This window comes from Carcharhinus amblyrhynchos, chromosome 13, assembly GCF_965287045.1.
Source record: "Carcharhinus amblyrhynchos chromosome 13, sCarAmb.v2.hapA, whole genome shotgun sequence".
Classification (NCBI taxonomy): domain Eukaryota; kingdom Metazoa; phylum Chordata; class Chondrichthyes; order Carcharhiniformes; family Carcharhinidae; genus Carcharhinus; species Carcharhinus amblyrhynchos.
In genome coordinates this window covers 66340230-66354432 of record NC_137336.1, presented here as the reverse complement: position 1 = coordinate 66354432, position 14203 = coordinate 66340230, and the positions used below count along the sequence as shown (strand labels likewise).

Here is a 14203-nt window from a genome sequence, read left to right as displayed (position 1 = left end):
GAAATAGCGAATACAGAGTTAAGATAATTGGCAAAAGAATCAGAGATAACATGAGAATAAAAATTGTAGGCAGATGTGATCTGGAATGCACTGCCTGAAAGGGCAACAGAAGCACATTCAATATCAATTTTTACAAGGAAACTGGATAAACACATGATGGGTATGGGGAAAAAGCAGGAGAGTTGAATTAATTCAATAGGTCAACCAATGAGGGTACTACTGTGTTGCATTACGTGAATAAACTTATTGAGGGTATTTTGAAGAATTTGGCATTGCAAGAGTTAAACTACACTAAGCCTTTTGCTAGAATAGTTCTACAAAATCAACTACTTTTGAAAGATGTATGATCACAAACCTACTTGTTATCACAAAACTAATTGTTCTTGCTTAAAGAGAGGGGGAAACAATATGTATATCAGAATGTCTGATTCCTCTTGCCTGTGGAAATATTTTATTAGTTGAAATGTATAATTGCCTTCTATTTTTATTATTCAGTATCAAGATTGCCATTTAATGCCAAAATTGCCAAATTTTAATATTTTAGTCTTTCTTTTCCCCTGTCAGAATTAGGTTAAAGGAAACATTGAAGCCTTTTACAATTCAATGAATCTATCACTTGCTCGTGATGACTTGCTCATTTGCTGTTTGTAGGGTTTTACCATTGCCTTAGCCTACACAACACGGATTTCAACATAATCGAGCACTTAGACAGCTTGAATGACAAAGTTGGGTAAATGCAGTTGTTGATGTGAATGGCCTCATTCTTAAATGTTATGGCATTTCTCCAGGTGTGGAAAAATGCCACACTATTTAAAGTCATTTTTAAGTTGATTACAATGGTCTATAATTTCTTTTTTTATTGATTCTTTCTTTATCTCGGGTGCACACCATTAATCTATTTTCCTTTTTCTTCAAATGACAAGTGTTATAGCAATGAATTTTCAAAAATGATGCCATTCAATAATACTTTTTTATTGCTAAATTATTCTTAAATAATGGGGATACACAACTAAGGCCCCAATGCATCCAGAATACAAGAACCATCATGAGTTTCTACATAGTAACCTATATCAGTATCTTCAATTTGTTGACCCTACTGCTGCTAGAACCAGCTTTTGCAATCTCCCCATGTCCCCTGTCCCCACTACCATTCAAATTGTCTCAAGGCGTATCAGAATAGTAGGTTGAAGATCTCTCCTCTTCCCCCATGCATTTAGAGAATCAAGATAAAGTTACGGGCATTGTATAACATCTGATGGCCATTGTTACTTTTCCTATCTCATCTCTACAGTAAAACAGGCCTTTCAGTCCATTGTTTATGCTCCACAGAAGCTGCATCCTATCACTCTTCTACGGCACCCGATCAGAACACCCTGTTCTCTGCAGTTGTAAGCAGACCATTTTCAGTTTGGTTTCATTGCTGCAGAGTTGTCTATGAGGGATCATTTTACTGCTACTTCACAGCAACAGAAAAAAAACTGAAAAGTTCTGCTTACAAATGCAGAGAATATGATTTTTTTAAAGATACTGTAAAGGTACAGTACAAAAGAGATACATAGAGATGATCTCTTTAGTATAATTTCTTCAAGAAAAGTTTTTCAAAGGAGGGCGCATGTTACATATGAATTATACAGTACAGGGCAGAATATCTGACTGGCAATTGCTAACAATGCTGGTTGAGAAATGGGCCTTGCAAATGTCCACTTATTCAATTAATTGGACAGTTTAGTCACTAGCTGAAGACCTACATAATTTCCCATCCTGTGCTTCTTGTGAGCCTCACTAACAAATCTGCACAATTTTGTGTTCAACATTTGCCATCTAAACTCAGTGGGTGCTGTTATGGATGTAGCCATGTTATATTCATGTTTCACTGATGAACAACTGGCATTCTTGGACTTCACAACCTGCGTCATTCGCAGTTGCAGAGTAAGAAAGATATCTAACTATTCTGTCCATAACAGTGGTGATCTGACTTTTGCAGGTTAGTTATGATGGACTGCTGATTGCACAGCTTTCTCCGACATGCTTGCCAATCTGATGAAAATGGGTTCTTGCAAAAACAACAGAAAATCCTGGCTGAAATCAGAAGTAAAAAGTCTGACAACACCAGGTTTTAGTCCAACCTATTTATTTGATAATAGACTCACAAGCTTTCGGGGTTAGCCCAACGCCGACATACCCACATCATGAAATCAAAAGGACATATCGTACTCTTTAGCAAGAAAGATTTTCATAACATTGCGTTATTCATGTACTCTGAAGATTTTGACTTCAATGTTCAGTTTAATTAATTTCAAACAATACTTTTAGAAAAATGCTGCGATAACCACTCTTGAATATCTCGTTTTCTTTTGGCTTTTTTTGCTGCTGTCTTTCATATGTTTACTTGTGCTGGAGAAAGTTTCCACAAGAACTGGGCATCTTCCATTATGATAGCCAAATAGGCAGCGTCGGCAAGTTATTAAACGACTCCTAGTACTAGCATTAAACCTGAACGACTTCTACCAGCAGAATTACATGAAGAACAATCAGTAGTGATGGAAGGTTAATGGTTTCAAAGAACCGGAAGGGAGGAAAACTAATAGCAGAATTTTCATCCCCACGGAGGAACGAGTACACAAGCAGGCAGGTGTAAAACTTCAAAAAAAGAAACTGGTAGAGGAGTAAGAAACAATTGTGCACTAAAAGGGGTTATGTCAGTTGGGAAAGAAATACTGACAGGTGTCGCAAGGATCAGTGTTGGGACATCAACTATTTACAATCTATATTAGTGACTTGACAAACAGTAGTGTATTTAAGTTTGCTAATGACACAAAGCTAGGTGAAAATCTAAGTTATAAGGAGGACACAGAGATGCTACAAAAGAAATATAGACAGGTAGTGTGTATGGGCAACAAGATAGCAGTTTCAGTATAAATGTGGGAAAGTGAGAAAGAGAGGGGTTTGGCTGTCAAAATAGAAAAACATGAGAAACTTGTAAATGCTGATGTTCAGCAAGAGTTGTACGCTCATGTGAGGAAGTTAGTATACAGGTACAGCAAGTAATCAGGAAGGCAAAAGGTATGTTTACCTTCATTGCAAGGGGATTAGAGTAAAAGAATAAGGAAGTATTGCTGCTATGGTGCAGAGCTTTGGTGAGACCACACCTTGAGTGCTATGTGCAGCTTTGGTTTCCATATTTAATGAAGGATATATTTGCATTGGAAATGGTAAAGTGAAGGTTCATTAGATTGGTCCCCGAGACGAGTGGATTGTCATCTGATGAAAGCTGAGTAAATTGGATCTGCATTCACTACAGTTCAGAAGAATGAGAGGTGATCTCATTGAAGCATTCAAGAATCTTAAGGGATTAGACAGGGTAGATATTGATACATTGTTTCCACTGGCTGGGGAGTTGAGAACATGGCTGCACAGTCTCAGGACAAGGAGATAATCATTTAGGACTGAGATGAGCGAAAGTGTTGTGTATCTTTGGAATTCACAATCTGAGGGTTGTGGATGCTCCATCGTTGCTAGCATTTAAGGCTGGGATATAAAGAGTTTTGATCTTTTGGCCATAAGCTTGGCCATGATAAACTGAGAAATGTTACTGAAAGGAAAGACAGTGGACAGGCAATGGCAGGCATTTAGAGAACAAATAAGTGAACGCCAGAAGTTGTTTATTCCTGCTTGGCGTGAGACTTGTAAAGGAATTGATCCAAACAATGGCTTACAAGGGAAATTAGAGATGGTATCAGATTCAAGGATGAAGCATACAAATTGGCAAGAAAAAGCAATAAGCCTGAGACTGGGAGCAGTTTAAAATTCAGCAATGGAGGACCAAGGGATTGATTATGAAGGGAAAAACAGAGTATGAAAGTAAGCTAGCAGAGAACATAAAAACTGACTGTAAAAGTTCCTGTTGATATGCAAAGAGAAAAAGATTGGCAAAAATTAATGTAAGCCCCTTAGTTTTAGTTTTATTTGTTAATGCCATATGTAGGCTTACATTAATACTGCAATGAAATTACTGTGAAAATCCCCTAGCCACCACACTCCGGCACCTGTTTGGGTACACTGGGGGAGAATTTAGCATGGCCAATGCATGTAACCGGCAAGTCTTTCAGACTGTGGGAGAAAACTGGATCACCCGGAGGAAACCCACACAGACACAGGAAGAATGTGCAGACTCTACAGACAGTGACCAAGCCACAAATCGAACCCAGGTGCCCTGGCACAGTGAGTTTGCAGTGCTAATCACTCTGCCACCGTGCTGCCCTTACAGTCAGAAATGGGAGAATTCATTGCAGGGAATAAAGAAATGGCTGAGGAGTTAAATTTGTAGTTTGCATCATGTCTTCACAAAGGAAGACATGAATAATGTACCAGAAGTGTTGAGAGAAACATGTTTTAGTGAGGGGCTGAACAAAATCAGCGTTAGTAGAGAAATGGTTTTGGGGAATTGATGGGATTGAACGTGGATAAATCTCTAGGTCCTGATAACCTTCATCCCAGAGTACCTGAGGAAGTGGCCCTGGAAATAGTAGATCCATTGGTGGTTATTTTCCAAAATTCTTTGAACTCTGGATGTTTCTAACAGATTGGAGAGGAAAGGGAAGTAAAGAGAAAGCAGTGATCTATAGACCAGTTATACTAACGTTGGTACTAGAAGTCACTAGAGTCTATTATCAAGAATTTCATAAGTCGGCATTTAGAATGCAGTCGTATAATCAGCCAAATGCAGCATGGACTTACAAAAGGGGAAACCATGCTTGACGAATATATTGGAATTTTTTGAGAATGTAACTAGTAGAGTTGACCGAAGAGAACCAGTGGGTGTGATTTATTTAGACATTCAATAGGCTTTTGACAAGGTCTCACATAACGGACAACTACGTCAAGTTAAAACATATGGGATTGCAGGTAACATCCTGAGATACATAGCAGATAGGAAACAAAAAGCTGGCATAAATGTGTCTTCGTCTGACTGGCAGTCAGCGACTAGTGAGGCTCTGCAGGAATCTGTGCTAGGATCCCAACTGTTCACATTAATGATTTGGAAAAGGGAACTGAATGTATTATCTTCAAATTTGCAGATGATACAAAGTTGGGTTGGAGGGTGAGCCGTGAGGATGATGCAGAGGCGCTTCTGTGAGATTTGGACAGGACGTGTGTGTGGACATCTGCATGGCAGATGCAGTAATAATGTGGATAAATGCGAGGTTATCCACTTTGGTAGCAGTAATAGGGAGATAGATTATTACTTGAATGGGTTTAATTTGAGGGAGGTGGACACTCAGCGAGACCTTGGTGTCCTCGTGCATTAGTCGTTGACATTAAGCACATAGTTACAGCATGCAGTAAAGAAGGCAAATGGTACGTTGGCCTTCATAACAAAAGGATTTGAGTATAGGGAGCACTTCCGGGTGCTCCGGTTTCCTCCAAAAGATGTGCTGGTTATGTGTATTGGCTATGCTAAATTCTCTGCAAATGCATCTGAACAGGCACCAGAATACGGTGACGAGGGGATTTTCACAGTAACTTCATTGCAGTGTTAATATAAGCCTCCTTATAACTAATAAATAAACTTTATACATGATTAGCTGACATCCAGTCTCATTGATTGATGCAGGAAGTATATAAACATCATGCTGCCTATTCATTCATCAACATAAGTGCTATGCAGCCCACAGTAATCATGCTGCTGAATGGCTGCACACTCAGCATGGGAACCAGGTACATGCGTGGCTTCTGTGCCACACAGTTCACCTACATCTCCTTAAGGAAGCCTGACCCTCTTAGAGTGGAGTTGCACTCATGTCACAGAAGCTGCTGCAATTGCCCAGAAAGCCTGGACTGGAAGGTACAGGATAGCAAATGGGGTGACAGAGCAGAAAGTGGGGAAGGTTTGGGGTGGGGGGAAGCTCCTCAGTTTTAAAATGTGGCACTGGAGACCCGACTGATTGAGGTCAAAATCAGAGAGATGCCATGATTCCACAGGTAGCTAGAAGGCCTATAACTTCAATGAGGGGACATACAGGAGAAGGCAGATGGGCATATACGCCAAGATCCTTGGTGCATTGGTACACAGACTTATCACTGTGAATAAATATGGATAATCTAACTTAGGTTTTCTGCACAGAGCTCTGAGCCCATCCTTTCCTATGTGGAGGTAGTGGTGAAAGCCTTGACAGCACTAGACCGATACATTGTCTGAAAACCAATGTCTCTGCTTCCTCTCCAACATCGGCAACCACCACCCAACATCTAAATGTCGAAGTGGAAGCTCAGACCGAGATCCCTGGCTGCTGGCATGCAGACATCAGACTGCCGCCATCTTGACTGTGGATCTCATTGCTTAAAAAGGACACACAGGCTACCTCAGCAATCCGGCAGAATATTGGAATTGTTGAGGCCCAGGAAAATGCCAATGATTCTTTGGAGCATGAACCTATTCGCCTCTCTTTGGGTGACAGAATTCATTCTCCCAGCTTTGCCTCCCCTCCAACACTCTTCTTGTGGTCTCTCAGCCAGCCCAAGCTGCTACTACTCAGGTTATGAAGCCTGAAGATGGGCTCTGAAGGCCCAGAGCTGCTCAAAGACATCCTGCAAAGTCATTAATGTCTCCCTCAGTGAATTCAGCAGTCTTCCACCAGAGGTGCTTCAACCACCAGGACAACAAGGTGTAGGAGCATAAGACAAGCACTAAGGGAATATGGAACCATCATTAATTTAGTCTTGTCTGTATCATTGTTGGATAAAAATTTAATGACTTTTTAAGCTTTTATTTAGCCAATAGGATGGTGCTTAGCAGATGGATTGAAAAACAGGTAATTATTTTGGAACTGTGACGAGTTGACGGTTTCTCAGGAGAACCAGCATGAGTGTCCAATCATGGACAGCCCATTCGGAATGAAGCATCCTGATGCGATTTCACTTCCTCCTCTTTGATCTCTTTCTCCTTCTTTTCCTTCTCCTCCAGAGGTGATCTCCCGAGGCCTGTTGCAGAGGCCTTCATGATACCCAAGTGGTGGAAGACCAAGCAGACATGCTCTGGTGGGATGGTAAAACTCCCCCATTGCATCCCACCATCCCTGAGCAGTTCAGGTAATGGAACCATTGTTTGAGGAAGTCAGTGCTTGCTGCACAAAGCTTCAGGTTGTTGAATGACTGTCGCTATAGGTGTGCTATTGGTGGCAGGCAAGAGGAGTCAGGTGTAGGGTATCCCTGGTCACTCAGCAGCCAGCCTTTTTGCAGTGGGCCACAAGTGGGTATGGCTGACTGGGCACAGGACGAATACGCTATGGCCACTGCCAGGATAGCCAAGATTTATCAACAGGATCTTCCAAGCATAGATGTACACTAATGGACTGGTAGCCTGTGGCCCTAAAGCAGCTACTCATTAAAACATGGGGTCTGCAGAGCCAGAAGCACACAGCTGATTGCAGGTTGCACCATTCAGATTCTTATTACTTCCTGACAAAGCTTGTGTCCACTCTTCCAGTTACTCTCTGGACAGTGAGAAGTCAACAAAATTTGACTCTTTCTATATAGAATCTCGGTCACCTCTTGGATGCAGCCATGGTTTGAGAACTGCGAGATGTTCATATTGCCTCCTCAATGGAAGGACACACTGGCATAAAAAGTGAGAGTGAGTGATCTGTACAGCTACTGGCAACACCTTCATGCCCCTCTCTGTGGTTCTAATCCAATTTAAGGAGATGGTAGTGTTGGAGTTGTTTCATGCTAAGTTCCACCACCCACTTTGCATTCTTTTGGAATATACACACATGGCACACTCGTGCTAGTACCCTTAGAGTCAGGGTATAACATGCGGGCTGTATCTAACATGTGGGCACTTTGTCTAAAGTTGATTTGCATTAACATGCAAAAGACAGTACAACAATTATCTTATGACTTACTGCAAAGGCTCACAGTGGGAGTCTGCATTCATTGTGATAGACAGCCTACAGACTAGCTTGTCAAGGCAAATGAAGTAAAGTGAGAAAAGCTAGAAGAATCATCAAGAGGATGGTTTTCTTCCACTACCTCTTTGCATTTTGCAGTCATCTCTTCATGTCCTTCAATAAGCAGGGCATTGCATCCTTAATAGGTTAATTTAGAATCTGAAAATAACCATATCTCTTTCTCATCTGTTGGTATGCATAACCATATTATTCATGTACACAGAGCTATCAAAGCTTTACAAAGTTTAAAGGACCTAGGGGTCTTTATTTCAGTTGGTCAGGAACAAATCAACTAAAAGCCAGACTTTCATGCCTTTGTCTAGGTCAGAATGAAGGAGGGCAGGCTTTATAAAATGGAAGGTGCAAGCAGATTCCAAGATTCCCATCCTCATTCCCACCACCAGCTATTTTTAGCAATGCAGGATAAGAATACAAGTAGCAAACCCTCACACAGCACACTCAACCTCATGGCTCCATAGAAGGGTTGAATTTTTAGATCACTCCAATTATTTGCCAAGTAGGCAATGTGGTTCCTAGCTCATGGAGGACATCTAATACGGAGTTGGGAACTTTTCACAGCTAAGTTTAAAAGGTGCTGCCTACTTAACATACCTCATTACATTATGATGTGTGAAGTTAAATATGTTCATAATAGTGATTTTTGATAGGGCTTTACTTAGAAAAGGAAACTGATCATTAAATTATCTAGTATGGTGAACGAAGAAAAGTTTTTAGATGCATTAGGTTACGTTATCCATGGATAATATGCTCTTCTAATCATGACAGTGTTGAGATTCAGATTTTAACTCTGTCAATTGTACCCTGTACTTTGATCTTTTCATTGATTGACAAGTCAGCCATCTGTTCAGCCTATGAAGCAGTGCAACAGATGACTATTTTTTCCATTTCTGCAAAGCTTTTCATGTATTCAGCAGCTCCAAAGGTTCTGCTGCCATAGTTATCAAATAGCATATTACAAATGCTTGGCTGAGCTCCAAACTTCAAGTGGATTCAGGTCAATAGGGGTTGTCCCTATTGAGGGACAATAGCTGTCAAGGAAACCGTAGGCTTTGTTCTAATTGACAGTTTTGAGCTTCTAATAGGATTAGGGTTTGTAAATATGATTTTGAATGGCTATTTGTTTAATTTGACAGTATTATGGCCACTTGATAAGATTAAGTTTGTTCTTTTCTGTTTGATTAAAGGTTTTGAGCCCTTATAAACATTAAGGCTTTTTTCAAATGCAAGAGAGTGATTGTTTAGTCTGACAGGGAATTGAGACAGGTCTTCGAACAGGTGTGCCTTGGCAGTCACCTGCCTTTACCTTAGCCTTGCTGTGGAAAGATTTCAGCTCATCCCATTACTCCTTGATGAACATAGCATGGACAGACATTGCTAAGCAGGGGGCAGGATCACGACCTCAGTTAAATGCAATACTCATGGTTTTCAATTTGAAGATGAAAATCTGGGTTAAATTGTCTGCTTATCGCATTAAAATGATATGACCTGACAATACTCTTGTTTTTTCATTCAGCCCACTATATAAATGTTAAATATCCTTGGAAATAAATCACTGAATCTGTGTTTCTTCCCAACATCTGCATCCAGAGTTCAAAATTCACCATGGTTGATAGGGATGATGCAATGTCAATCTGCACTTTCGACCATATCAAACTTACTTCTTTATCTAGTGATTTGTTATCTGACCACGGAGCATCAATGCATCCTATTCTGCTTCATAAAAAGATATTAAAGCCTTGACAAGAAGTGGATTTCCAATGTTTAGAAGGCCAAAAATATATGTGGACAAGTACGTGTGGATGAGATCATATATGAGCGTGCAAGAGAATGAGTGTGAAGGCAGATCGTGCCTTACAAGCCTGGTTGAGTTCTTTGAAAATGTGACTAAACACAATGATGAAGGAAGAGTGGTAGATGTGGATTACATGGACTTCAGCAAGGCGTTCGATAAGGTCCCCCTTGCAAGACTTCTTGAGAAAGTGAGAGGGCATGGGGTCCAAGGGGCTGTTGCCTTGTGGATCCAGAACCGGCTTGCCCGCAGAAGGCAGAGAGTGGTTGTAGATGGGTATTTTTCTGCATGGAGGTCAGTCACCAGTGGAGTGCTCCAGGGATCTGTTCTGGGATCCTTGCTGTTTGTCATTTTCATAAATGACCTGGATGAGGAAGTGGAGGGATGGTTTGGTAAGTTTGCTGACGACACGAAGGTTGGTGGTGCTGTGGATAGTCAGGAGGGAAGTCAGAAGTTGCAGCGTGACATAGTTAGGATGCAACACTGGGCGGAGAAGTGGCAGATGGACCTCAACCCAGATAAATGTGTAGTGGTCCATTTTGGCAGGTCAAATGGGATGAAGGAATATAATATCAAGGGTAAGACTCTTAGCAGCGTAGAGGTTCACAAGGACCTTGGGGTCCAGGTCCATAGGACTCTTAAATTGGCCTCGCAGGTAGAGGATGTGGTTAAGAAGGCGTATGGTGTACTGGCCTTCATCAATCGAGGGATTGAGTTGAGGAGTCGGGAGATAATGCTGCAACTTTATAAGACCCTAGTCAGACCCCACTTGGAGCACTGTGCTCAGTTCTGGTCACCTCATTACAGGAGGGATGTGGAAGCTATTGAAAGGGTGCAGAGGAGATTTATAAGGACGTTGCCTGGATTGGGTGGCATGCCTTATGAGGATAGGTTGAGGGAGCTCGGTCTTTTCTCCTTGGAGAGAAGAAGGATGAGAGGTGACCTGATGGAGGTATATAAGATGTTGAGAGGTATTGATCTGGTGGATTCTCAGAGGCTTTTTCCCAGAGCTGGAATCGTTGCTACAAGAGGACACAAGTTTAAGATGATGGGGAGTAGGTACAGAGGAGATGTCAGGGGTAGGTTTTTGGTGGGTGAGAGGAATCGGCTGCTGTTGGTGGTGGTGGAGGCAAATTCGATAGGGTCTTTTAAGACACTTCTGGATGAGTACATGAGACTTAATAGAATTGAGGGTTATAGGTAAGCCTAGCAGGTAGCGATATGATCGGTGCAACTTGTGGGCCGAAGGGCCTGTTTGTGCTGTAGTTTTTCTATGTTCTATGTGAACATAAGCATTTGAGAGAATGAGTGCAAGCATGTTATAGTGAGTGAGCATGAAACAGAACAAGCATGAGCATGGGACACTGTGCAAACGAGTGAACGTGAGTACAACAGAATGTGAGACAGCATGTGCGTGCATGCATGAGCGTGGGAAAGAGCATGTGATTTGAGTGTGTGTGTGCGCATGAGCGCAAGTGAGAATGTGTGAATGAAACAGTGAGTTTTTTGTGCCTGACAACACATGTTTGAGTGTGTGTGCACCTGCACTCCTTTCTTTAGGAATTGTCCTATAACGTGCATTAGTAAAATCATTTATCGCACCAGTTAGACCCAGATTCAATCGTTGATTTGTACTCAGTTACTCATTCTCGTCAGTATAACTGGCTTAGATGTGGAGATGCTGGCGTTGGATTGGGGTAAACACAGTAAGAAGTCTCACAACACCAGGTTAAAGTCCAACAGGCTTATTTGGTAGCAAAAGCCACTAACTTTTGGAGTGCTGCTCCTTCGTCAGGTGAGTGGGAGTCCTGTTCACAAACACAGCATATAAAGACACAAACTCAATTTACAGAATAATGATTGGAATGCGAGTCTTTACAGCTAATCAAAGGTACAGACAACGTAAGTGGAGAGAGTGTTAAGCACAGGTTAAAGAGATGTGTATTGTCTCCAGACAGGACAGTTAGTGAGATTTTGCAAGCCCAGGCAAGTTATGGGGGTTACAAATAGTGTGACATGAACCCAAGATCCTGGTTGAGGCCGTCCTCATGTGTGTGGAACTTGGCTATCAGCCTCTGCTCAATGACTCTACGCTGTCATGTGTTGTGAAGGCTGCACTGGAGAACGCTTACCCGAACATCAGACACCGAATGCCCATGATCGCTGAAGTGTTCCCCAACAGGAAGAGAAAAGTCTTGCCTGGTGATTGTGGAACGGTGTTCATTCATCGGTCGTTGTGGCATCTGCATGTTCTCCCTGATGTACCACGCCTCGGGATATGCTTTCTTGCAGCATATCAGGTAGACAACATTGGCCAAGTTACAAGAGTATGTACCATATACCTAGCAGATGGTGTTCTCACAACAGATGATGGTATCTGTGTCGATGATCCGGCACGTCTTGCAGAGGTTGCTGTGGCAGGGTTGTGTGGTGTTGCGGCCACTGTTCTCCTGAAGGCTGGATAGTTTGCTGTGGACAATGGTCTGTCTAAGGTTGTGTGGTTGTTTGAAAGCAAGAAGTTGGGGTGTGGGAATAGCCTTGGCGAGATGTTTGTCTTTATCAATGGTATGTTAAAGACTCCAGAGAAGATAAAGGAGCTTCTCTGCTCCAGGGAAGTATTGGACGACGAAGGGCATTCTGTCCACCATGTCCCATGTTTGTCTTCTGAGGAAGTTGGTGCGGTTTTTCGCTGTGGCGCATCAGAACTATCGATTGATGATCAAGCACCATATCCTGTTCTTATGAGGGCATCTTTCAGTGTCTGGAGGTGTCTGTTGCAATCCTCTTCATCTGAGCAGATCCTGTGTATATGGAGGGCTTGTCCTTAACTGTCCTGTCTGGAGACAATACACATCTCTTTAACCTGTGCTTAATGCTCTCTCCACTCACACTGTCTGTACCTTTAAGACTTGATTAGCTGCAAGTCTCGCATTCCACTCATCATTCTGTTAATTGAGTTTGTGTCTTTATATATCCTGTTTGTGAACAGAACTCCCACTCACCTGATGAAGGAGCAGCGCTCCGAAAGCTAGTGGCTTTTGCTACCTGGTGTTGTGAGACTTCTTACTGTAATTAGCTTAGGAAGCAAAATAACTCAGCCACAGTTCCTAGATCGAGCTAGAATGTGTCATTCTGGTAAGTAAGAGTGAAGGCGGCATTCTGCATGACTGGTAATTCACAGTAAGACATTTCTGAAACACTGGCATGGGGAGATAGCTGTCTAGTTATACTTGCACTAATGTAGACAAGTTATTATGGTGACCTATACTGCTGCAATACAGAAGATTGAACATGGATTCCATAGACATTAGCACAGACTTGTGATGTTGCCACCTGCTAACACTCACTTACCTTTCCAAAACTGCCTTTGCCAATAGCTCTCAAGATTTGGAAATGGTCAAAGTTTACTGGAGAAATAAAGAGAGAAAAGTCAGATCCTGCAGGTCACAATAAAGAATCACATTTTCTAATAAACAAAAGATTGTCATCTGCAGCCATTGTCTTCGTGAATGTTAAGGTATACATTTAGAGGAAAGTTATTGTCAGACAGCAATGTATAATGTCGCAGCAATGCACTTGTGTGATTGGTCATTGTTGCGCACACACCTATAAACAATGAAGAGTGTACAACACCTTTTCTTGAAGATGGTGCAACATCCAACTATTTCTGACAACTCAAGTGAAGACAAAACACTTCTGGATAAACAGACCAATTGCTTATAACTATAAATAGATTGATCTTTTCCATCTGCTCAGAGGTGTTTTTATTAGGGGAACAGGGAGGAGTAACAACAGCTTTGTATTTCTATGCAGCTTTAACATAGTCAAAGGTCATACAGTATATCAAATAATGAGCCACAGAAATATTCAGACAAATAAATAATGTAGGTAGGGGAGCACAGATGTAATAGGTGAATGGGGCTCAGTGTGAATTAGATTGTGTGTAAAGCATAGGATGAGCTGAAGTTTGATGAGAGTGCAAGGGGGAAGGCCAGTCAGGAGTATGTTCAAATAGGCAAGTTTTAAGGCAATAAGGACATGGATAAGGGTTTCAACAGAGGATGAGCTGAAGCGGGCGCAGAGTCAGGCAACATTAGAAGTAGGCGGTACTGACAACGGAGAGAACATGCTCATTTCAGGGTCAAGTAGAAATGTAGAATTCTTAGTGCAGAAAGAAGCCATTTAGCCCATCAAGGCAGCACCAACAACAATCCTATCCAGGCCCTATCCCCGTGTTTACCCTGCTAATCCCCTGAACACTAAGATGAAATTTAGCATGGCTAATCAACGTAACCCATACATCCTTGGAGTGTGGAAGGAAACAGAATAGCCTGAGGAAACCATGCAGACAGTGAGAGAACGTGCACACTCTACACAGAGAGTTGCCAGTGGCCTGAATTGAACCTGCGTCCCTGGTGCAGTGAGGTAGCAGTGCTAGCCACTG

The 14203-nt window shown here is 42.0% G+C and overlaps 1 protein-coding gene across 1 annotated transcript in view; it reads right to left on the bottom strand.

The window, feature by feature from the left end:
- Positions 1-14203, bottom strand: part of LOC145351562 (serine/threonine-protein kinase 32A-like) — a 241343-nt gene that overhangs the window by 162179 nt on the left and 64961 nt on the right. The window contains exon 2 of the mRNA XM_080201156.1: positions 13111-13166. Coding sequence (XP_080057282.1) covers positions 13111-13166 — 56 coding nt within the window. The remainder of the gene's footprint in view (positions 1-13110; positions 13167-14203) is intronic.